The sequence below is a fragment of the Castor canadensis genome, chromosome 3 (assembly GCF_047511655.1).
Source record: "Castor canadensis chromosome 3, mCasCan1.hap1v2, whole genome shotgun sequence".
In the NCBI taxonomy this organism is placed as follows: domain Eukaryota; kingdom Metazoa; phylum Chordata; class Mammalia; order Rodentia; family Castoridae; genus Castor; species Castor canadensis.
Window position 1 is genome coordinate 14,888,237 of NC_133388.1, and position 9,887 is coordinate 14,898,123.

The 9,887-nt window shown below is 50.1% G+C and overlaps 1 protein-coding gene across 1 annotated transcript; it reads right to left on the minus strand.

The window, feature by feature from the left end:
• Positions 1-2,570: 2,570 nt before the first annotated feature.
• Positions 2,571-9,094, minus strand: Serpina4 (serpin family A member 4). The gene is made up of 5 exons (XM_020185362.2): positions 8,938-9,094; positions 5,981-6,642; positions 4,696-4,969; positions 3,716-3,875; positions 2,571-2,964 (listed from the first exon to the last, which is right to left on the minus strand). The coding sequence occupies exons 1-5, from the start codon at positions 8,940-8,942 to the stop codon at positions 2,764-2,766; spliced, it is 1,302 nt and encodes a 433-aa protein (XP_020040951.2). The 5' UTR covers positions 8,943-9,094; the 3' UTR covers positions 2,571-2,763.
• Between the last annotated feature and the right edge of the window lie 793 nt (positions 9,095-9,887).

Genomic DNA, 9,887 nt, shown 5'->3' on the forward strand with positions numbered 1-9,887 from the left:
GGGCAGGATGACAGTCTGACTCCATGAAGAGTTGAAGCATTTGTGTGAGGTCTTGTAGAGTGTAGATCAGGGGCCTGCAGGAGAGAGACTTGGAAGTGGGACATGTGGACAGCCTGGGGGAAATAGCAGGATCTTCTGTGACTGAAATCACAGGATACAATAGAGCAAGAGGAGGGCCTGAGGCAGGTGAGTCAGCCAGGGACAGGATCAGGGAGGGCTTTGGCCACAGATTAGAGGCCTTTGAAATTTGTCTTGTAGGCAACAGGGAGCCATTGACTTTTTTTGCTTGGGAGAGGAATGAGCTTCACCAGAGCAAAGAGTCATCACTCTCAATGCTGACCTGAGGGTGACTTGCTACCCCCTTCCCCCATTCAAGCACCAAGCCTCACACATTCACACATGACCCTGGGCAGAGCTGTTGCCATGGTAACTCTAGACCTTGGCCTTCTTCAGGCTTGTTTTCCATCCACCCACCTCCCTTTGAAGTAGCAGAGGCGGGCATGAGTCAGCCTGGGCCTGACTTTATTTCTTGCTTGACTATTGAAAACCAGAATCCAACTTCCCAGCAGATATGGGAGAAATGGATTAATCCTTGAGCTCTCAGATTTGCTTTTTAGTCAATAAAACCAAGAGGTGGAAAAAGAAGGTGTGCCATTTTCTGACTTTGGAAGGCCCTCAGGTCCTGGTGAGCAAAGCCTAGAGCAGGTATGATGAGCCCCAGCATAGAACCACTCAGGAATTTTGTCCTTCTGGAACTTTCCTTTGTCCGTGTTCTCCTGAGGCCATTCTGTGTCCAGTTGAGAACTGTGTTTTAGAGGCAGGAGGGGACAGAAGCCTCCAGGGTCCTCTCCTCCACCTTGGCCATTCTTTTGCATTTGAGCAGAGGCTGACTGTTGCTGCCTGTCTTGTTTCCTGGGACTGTGGTATTGAATGAGACAGGGACCATGTCCCATAGTTTCTAAAATATTTTGGCTATATCATGGGAGAGGACTCTCTAGCCTGCTGTCCTGGATCACCCGTGAACATTTTTTGTGATGTCGGTCATCCTGCGTGCCAGAAACAGAGACCTGTGCCACTGGGTCTTGACTTTGAGCCTATGGCTTGAGTTTTCAGAACTGGCCATGGGCCTCTTGAATATTAAGCAGCCCCTAGAATAGAGATGATTTGTGACCTCCAATTCTGAAACCTGGAGGATTCTTTTAGCCAATTCCAAAGTAACAGCCCTACCTTGCCATCTGGAACAGACTGCAAGGAGACATTTGGCCTCAGCTGGCCCTACTAAGAGAAAAGGTAGAGGATGCTGAAGAGCTAGTGCTGATCTAGAATCTTCTTCAAATTCAGCTGGGAGCTTGAGGGGACAAGCAGTGGGAGAAGAAGGGCCCATAACACATCTCCAGTATTGGCAGCCACCCCCCCACCACGCACACTCTGGTATGCTGTGCCAATTTCCTGAGTGGAAAAAGTGCCCACGTGAGAAGAGCCCAGGGTCTCTAGGGGCAGCTGATTTTGGGGGGACAGACCCCAGTTCAGAGGTGGTAGTGGTGGTTGCACTGACTGGAGCCACAGGAATTACAGCGACTAACAGGGTTCATGTGAGCATTGTACTGTGTTTCACGTGTGCTTAATCTTCACCAGGATTCCGGGAGGTAAGGGAAGCTACCTTTGTCCCCATTTCCTACGGGGGGACACTGATGCCCAGAAAGGTTACATGATTTCCCCAAGATCACACAGCTTCTAAGCAGCAAGCTAGGATTTGACCCCATGAATTATGATGTTTCTTGTGCAATAAGTGGGAACAGTATAGGCCAGCGAGGGAGCTGCCGATGGCAAAGCTTCATCGGAGTTCTTGCCCTAGACCTCAAAGCAGAGGATGTCCTAGGTCTAGAAAAATAATGGAGAGAGGTCCCTCTTGGTTGTACTGTTCCAGCAATAACTCTCCTGGGAACTCCATGTCCATGGTTAAAGAGGCTAAACTGGAGCCTGAGCTGATACTAATGCCAAAAATAAACCCTTTGGGCAGAGAGAAGGCACTAGGCAGAGATCAGTGAGGTTTGCTGCAAACAAAGCCAGTTCTACCTGTCTGCCTGCTTCTACAGGGGGTAGACTCTGGGGGGATGCTCCTTGAAGAAATAACTAGAGCTGGACCAGCTGGGATGGTCCATAGCATCCAGGTAAGGAAACTGAGGCCAAGAAGGTAAGATATTTGCAGGAGTCCCCACAGCAGTAGGACCAGGTTGTCTTCTGCTCCTATAGCATACCCCTTGACTGCAGCCATTTATGCCCGAGAGACACGGGGACATCTCCTGGCCACAAGTGAGGAGCCCCTCACCAGATCAATGTCCAGGCCCTGCTAAGGCTTCCCTACCCCATCCCCCTAAAATAAGGCATGTACCCTGCCTAAGGCAGCTGGCTTCCCCTCTCCACACACCTAGACAGCCCACTGGGACTTGGAGCATCATCTCACACCCCCTGTCCCCAGGTTTTTCAGAGGAGGACAGGTGAGCCCTGGAGGGATAGGCAGAGAATGTGTTTGTGAGTGTCCAATATGTATGAGGTACCACAACAGGGTCTCAGAAGCATCATTGGCTTTAATCAGCACAACCACCTTGGAGGGTTTCTCTCGCTTTCCAGCCCGTCTCATCCTACCCAATCCCCTCCCCTTGCCAGTGGCTTCTGTCCTGGATTTGGGTCCTTTCTTTGTCCCAGCCCCGAACATGGAGCTGTTCACACCCAGCCCTCCCCTCCCAGCCAGAACCAGGAGGGCTATGGTGCCGTAGGGTCGACCACCTTGCCCCAAAACAAGACACTCTGGGTGCTGGGAGAAAAGATTGTCAAAAGGAAAGGTCGGTTGAACCGAACAACTAGATGACTGCGTGGGGCGGAAAGAAAAGTCAGAAAAGAGCTGGTGACGGCTGTTGCCTCGGTGCCAACTTCATTCACATCCAAGGTGGCCTTGTGGAAACTCTGAGAGAGAAATCACAGGTGTTATCTCCAAGACAATGTGGGGCGGTGTTAGACGAGAGTGGGGGACTAGGAACTGCTGGTGATCAGTACTGCACCTTATGACTACAAGGCCACTTGCTGGGGATATTGTGCACTGGGTGGTCGCTGAGCTGGACAGCCTATCAGGATACTCAGAAATGAAAGCTATCATTAACTGAACCCCTCAGTGTGGGTGTGTGTGTGATCTTATGTGATCACCAAAGTCATTCAATCGGTATAGCATTATGACCATTTTTACAGGTGAGAATAATTAATTCAGAGACCAGGCAACTTCCCAAGGCCATAAGAAGCAGGACTGGAATTCAGACCCTCCAACCTGAGTGGGTCCCCTCTAGTGCATATATGCTTTGCTCAGTTGAAGTCCTCGGTCTCTTACTGTCATTTAAAAATGTACACACACCCAACCCGGTCTTGTTTATAACCTTTGGCTGCTTCTGTACTGCATTCATCCTCTCTCTGACCATGACCTATGCAAACACAGCTGGCCTGACTGGGAGGCACCTCTGATGCAGGGGCTGGGTCGATGCCTAGCTCAGCAGTGAGACCAGGCCCTCCACCTGGTGGGTTGGTTCCCAGATGCTTGTGGTGACTGAACAGAACCCGGCTCTGGGACTCCATGTTATGTCAGGGAGAGCACCCACCACCCAGCTGCTTCCAAGAGGCAGAAGTTCCTCCATGGAAGTCCGCAGGTTTGATGACCCTGATGACTTACTTTGGACACCTGCAGTTTCCTCTGTGTGGTGATGCCAGAGAAGTTAGCCTGCTGAGAGAACAGGTCCTGGAAGCCCAGCTTGGGCAGAATCTGATCCAATGCATAGGAGCCCGAAATGGAGAACCTGGGGAAGTGGATCTCTACACTTCTGTAAAAATACCTGGGAGGGGTGATGGATAAAAGCATTAGATTCATGAAGCAGCCAGGGCCTGAGCTAGACTAAGCTCTCCCTGGAGGCACTGTGACCGCCTCTCCTCCATCTGAGTTGGGTCACCAGAAACACCTGTGGCTCAGCCATCCCTCCAATGTCTGTAGATCAGGCTCTTCTGCCCTCAGACCCTGCTGTTTGGGGAGTTCCTGCCCGTGGGGGTTCATCTTTCACAGAGGTTGCATTCCGGGGCATGCAGCTGCCCGGGGAGATGGGTGCAAATTCTTCCACGTGGCCCTTTGCACCTGTTTGGGGCCAGATGATTTCTATGGAGTATACGGAAATCATACAGAGTTGTGTGTTTTCCACCAGCATGGGGCTTCAGCATGGGTTCTTTTCTTATGTGTGATTGGACACTTTTTCACTCAGAACCCTGAGTGATGGGAAGCTGCCTCGCTACTCTCTTGGATGGCTGAAAAGAATTTTCTTGAGCCCTCATGCCTGCTCAAGCAGCCACCTGGCTGGAGGGCTCCATATTCATTGCACAGGTTTGACCCTCGGAGAGACAATGTCACTCCACTCAAGGCTTGTCGAAGGGCTACATCCAGGTCCCAGGATTGCTAACACCTCAATGGTTCTCTTCACTGATGGGAACGAAATCATATTCTAAGTACCATAGGAGAGTTCACTATGTAAGGAAACCCACAGAAAGTCTTAGAGCAAGGGAAAATGCTTGCATAATGATGTCATCACTCCCTATTTAGGGCACTGGCTTGTGTTAGAAGTGTCCATTTGCAGGTGGGTCTATAAATTCACATGACATGTTGCTTACTTATTCTGGAGCAAGTGATTCCACCTTGCCAACATCTGTGGAGTCAACACCTCCTCCACCTGCGCCATCTTGCCTCGGTCAGGAAGAATGAAAAATGCCACTGCATCGCCTTGGTAATCCAGCCGAAGTACTGAGCAGGGCACATGTCTGTCTTGAAGATACCACTGGTGCTGGAAACTCTGCACCATCATAGGAACCTTCACCGTTGTGCTCTCATCTACATAGAAGTCACCGGCAGTAGTCCTGGAGAGATGGAAGGGTTTCTTCCACAGACCTGAAGGGAGATGAAAAGGAGGCACAGACCATTTGTGGCCAGGAAGCTGATCCCCCAACAGGGAATGTCACCCTTCCTCAACATCTCACTGGTGTGCACTATGGGAGTGGTCCCTTAGGCTTGTTTAGATTTTAAAACAAAAGGTAGCAGAGAATGTTTGTTTGCTGGTATGGAAACAGTGGAGGAAGAGATCGATGATACTGGGAAGTGGGATTAACTGTTGGGTCAGCATCTTTGATCAGGAAAGGGAAGAAGAGAGAGGGGATTGTGGATGGTATGCAGTGACTGGTTATATCCATGTTCATAAAATATCAGGCGAGACCATTGTCCACTTGGGTTGTTTCCTCAGACACATCCAGCTGCAAGGGCAGAAGCAGATCAGGTGGGTCATTGGGTTTAAGCAGGTGTGCAGTTTTGCATGTACGTGTAAGGGGATAGCAAGGGGGAGGTTACAAGGGTTTGCAAGGAAGTGGTTGCAGTGACGATCACAGAATCTACACTCTGTGAGGAGATGGACAGGAGGTGATGGGCAGGTGGTAGTGGGAGGCAGGGAGAATGGAACCATGTCTCCACAGCAGAGCATTAGTCCAGATCAACACAAGCAACCTGGGATTCTAACCCACTCTACCCTCCCCCGGCCTTCCTGACTTCTGCTGTCTTTCCTTGGTTACTTTGAATTATGAAGTTGTTTTTAAATGTTCCATGGTGTATAAAAATTCCACATGTGACACACAGGTGATGACTAAGTGGCCTGGATTACTGTGTGGGAATGTTTCCCAGAGTTTTGCTCCCTGTTGAGTCTGTGTTCACGCTGGTTACAAGCAGAGATTGGGAAGTAGAATAAGCTCTATAGCACTTTGGAAGCCTTCACAAGCAGATGTGATGAGGACAAACTGAATGCTCCAGTCTGTCCCTGACTGCCTCACACCATGCCCCCCCACACCTCACAGAGCAGCAGTGGCCAGTGCCCTCCATGCTCAGAAATGGGCTGGCACAGTGCCCTGACCTCACCTTTGAAGTAGATATAATTCACTACTATCATCTTGACATCCGGGGTCAGCTCGCTGACCAAATCTGTGATCTTCCCTCGAGTTTCCTTCTTGACATGGTCGTTAATGAGCTTGGTTGTGCCCACAGTGTCTGAGAAGTCAGGTCGGAAGAGTTTGGGGTCATAGAAGGTCATGGTGCTATTGAGGAACCCCGGAAGGAGCTCCAGGTCATCACTCAAGAGCAGTGTGTTGCCCAAGTGCACTTCCAACCCATGGTCTTGGAGGCTGAGCACACGCAACAGATGCTGGAAGCCCCGGTGGATGTCAAGTATGGACAGCTCGGTGAGGTTGAAGCCTAGGCCATTGAGGATCTGGGTCTGGCTGTGCCCGCCAGCCCCCAGTGACAACATGGCATAGGCAGTCGAGATGCTTAGTGGGGAGAAGAAGATGTTCTTCCTGGGGTTTTCAGATGTGAGCAGGTGGTAGAAGCGGAAGGCAAAGTTGGTATTGCTGGGGGCAACCTGAGGGCTGCTGGGATCCTCCCCTGACTCCTGCCCATGCTGGTGGGAACTGTTGCCATAACCTTTATTGTCACCTGAGGGCAGCTGACCATGAGAAAGGGCCAAGAGTCCAGCCAGAAGAAGTGGCAGATGGTGGATACAATGCATGCTCAGGTTCTGAGATCTGCAGAGGGAAAGAGATGCCCAGGACATTCCTCAGCAGACACTGAGCCCTGCTGAGCAGATGGCAGCAGACACAGTCCCAGGGGTGGTGAGGTGTTCTGCTGGGCAGGTAATTGGGGGCTAGCACCTGTGCTTACAAAGGGAGAAACTTTTAACATGAGTGCTAATTTACCTTCAAGTTGTTTTTTTGTTTCAGATGAAGTACTCCAGAGAAAACCCACAAGGAACAGGTTTACACCAGTCATTGCTGCCCAGCCCTCTTCTACTGATCTAGAGTAAATGTTGCTGACTGTAGAGCTAAATTCTCTACCATGAAGGGGCTGCTCTCTGCCATCTTGGCACATGCAATGTGTGAAGTATGATCTCCAGCGGGGCCTAAACATGGGATGTGCTTGCCTCCAAATGTGATGACATCTCTCCAGTGTGAATCTGCCTCAGTGTCCCCAATAGAACACATTCAACACTTGCTGGTGGAAGGCAAGGGAATGCCTAGCATCCTCCACAAACGTGGTGACAATGTCACTATTTGGTGGCAGTGCTTTCGTCTTGCAAAACACATTCCTATGTCCTTATCTCATTTCATTCACCATCTCTGTGAGCTTGACTCTATCCCATTCTCAAAAATGACTTGACCAAGTTACCAACTTGCAGAAGTCCAAACTGGAACTCAGGCCTCCAGTTTCCACCAGGCACTGTTTCTCCCACACTGCTTTTCCCATTGACTTTATTGAATCAGCCCAGGGACAGGACACAGAGGGTACAAATCACCAAAGTTGTTGGAGTATCTGTTCCTGCCATCTGTGCTGTACTCTACAACCTTTGGTCCACATTTCTGCTATTTCCTGTGACCCTCCCACCCAGGTAGAGTCCTGTAGAGCAGGTCTTCTATTATCACCTCTCTTGGAGGAGGAAAGTGTTGAGGGACTCACCCAAGGTTGCAGTGGTAGTACTGATCCCGTTCTTATGACAAACTTGACCTGCCCAAGATAGGCTGTTTGGTTTTCTCCACCATATCTGCTCTTGCTCCACTACGGGCCCTACTGTTATTGGGTTCTCAAGCCAAAACCCCAGCGGCCACCCCAACATCTCTCTATCCTTGCACCCACCCCTTCATCTGTCAACACATCCCCTGGAGGTTCTTCCTTGGGCTCCTCTCATCCCCTGCACACCGGGATCCTTGTCCAGGTATCCACATTCTTCTCTCAGAACAGGGTTCAGAAACCTTCCCTGCAAAGGGCCAGATGGTGCCATCTTGTCTCTGACAAGCAGCTGTGGACAAGGTGTACAGCAATGGGTAGGGCTGTGTTCCACCAAAACTCTATTTATGGACCCTGACATCTGAATTTCAAATAATTTTCAGTGTCACAAAGTGTTGCTATTATTGATATTTTCAACCATTTATACATCATACATTTTTATTTTATATTCATAACTTATATTTTAAATTTAATTATAAACATTTTTTTTTCTTGGTGGTACTGGGGTTTGAACTCACGGCCTTACACTTGCTAGGCAGCCACTCTCCCACTTGAACCACTTCACCAGCCCTGTTTTTTGTTGGGTATTTTTCAAAATATACTATCACGAACTATTTGCCTGGGCTGGTTTCAAACCTTGATCCTTCTGATCTTTGCCTCCTGAGTACTAAGATTGGTAGTGTGAGCCACCAGCACCCGGCTGGTATAGTTACAAGCTTTGCATTGACCTTTTATGTCTTGCATTCTTGGCTCAGGATTTGTGGGCCATCTTTGACCCACAAGTGGTACTTTGCTAACCTTGACCACTGCAGTAGCTCAGACCTTATCTTTCTCCTCTGTTTCACCTTAGCAGTCAGAGGAATTATTTTAAAACACACCCGGGACCACTCCACTCACCTGCTCAGCATCCCTCTCCAACATGGCTTCCTAGATCACCCACCCCCAGCACCATATTCTTCTCTGTGGCTTTAAGTGAGATTGCCCAGAATTCCCCTCTGGCATGAGCCTGCCAATAACACCTGACCTGGGATCTGGAAAACCTGGGACCTGGTCTGATGCTGCCTTGAGCTAGCTGTGGGAGGGAAGCCTTTGAGGTCTGGGTGCCAGCTGCCCAGCACTATGGCAAGGGTATTGGGAACAGTTCCTTCTAAGCTTAGCTGTTCTCATGTCTAGGGAGGGTGACCAATGTCTCACTTTTCCCAGGACTTTTCTGGCTTTAGCACTAAACTCCTGGGACCCAGGAGAGCTCTCAGTCTTGGGCAAACCAGGACTGTGAATCACCCTCCATCTATAGTCTCTATGGTCCCTGGGTTACTTACGGCATAGTCAGTTTTGCAGTGGCCTCAGGTGGCTGTCGGAGCTGCAGGAGTAACTCATCGAGCCCAGGAGGACTGGCAAACAAGGCCCTCTGAGCACCACCTACTTCTTCTGGCCAGCTAATGATTAATGCGCCAAGAGTATGGCACAGAGTCTCAGAGAAAACTCCCCGAAGTTGGCTCCCTCCTATTAAGAATACCCTTCTACCCTCCTGAGAGGACCCCAAGAGGGCTTACCTCTCTGTGTTTGCTGAGGACATGGAGGTTTATCCAGGGGAAACCCCTGGAGGGTCTAGCCTCCACCAGCCCCTCATTTGCTCTGTGAAACCCACCTAGCCCCTTGTGTGGGCTTCACAGTGAGGGACTGGACCACAGCGAGGGCAGCAAACTCCTGTGTCCCCAGGAACCAGGTGAAGAAACTGCCAGGGTGGGCATGTGGTATTGGCCAGAGGTGACCAACTGTGGACTGTATCCTGCATAGGGCTTCCAGTTTGCAGCCCTGGACTACATAATTTCTGAGGATGGACCCCTGAGATGGCACATGCTGGACCTGAAGGAAAGTGCATCCTGGGGCAAGGTGGTGTGACTGGGAACAGCCCTCTCCTTAGGCCAGGCACATTTCTTTCTAACTGTACCTAAAATCTGCTCTCTTTCCAGGAAACAGTAAGTGTCTGTCCCCAGGATTTTCTAGGGACAGTCGTTGCTCAAGCTATTTGAGGAACAGCCAAGGCAGGGGGTGTTGTGGTCTTCAATGTTGTGAATCAGATAACCTTGACTATTCAGGTTTCCTCTGGCAGACTTTCAAGTGTTTCTGGGGGCTTGGGTCTTAACTAAAGTGTCATGCACACTCAAGTACCAGGACAGGACTGGGGACCCTGAACTAGGGAGGGTTCTGGAATAGCAGAGCAGGTCAGGAACAGAACCATACCAGCATCTGGGGTCCATGGAACATC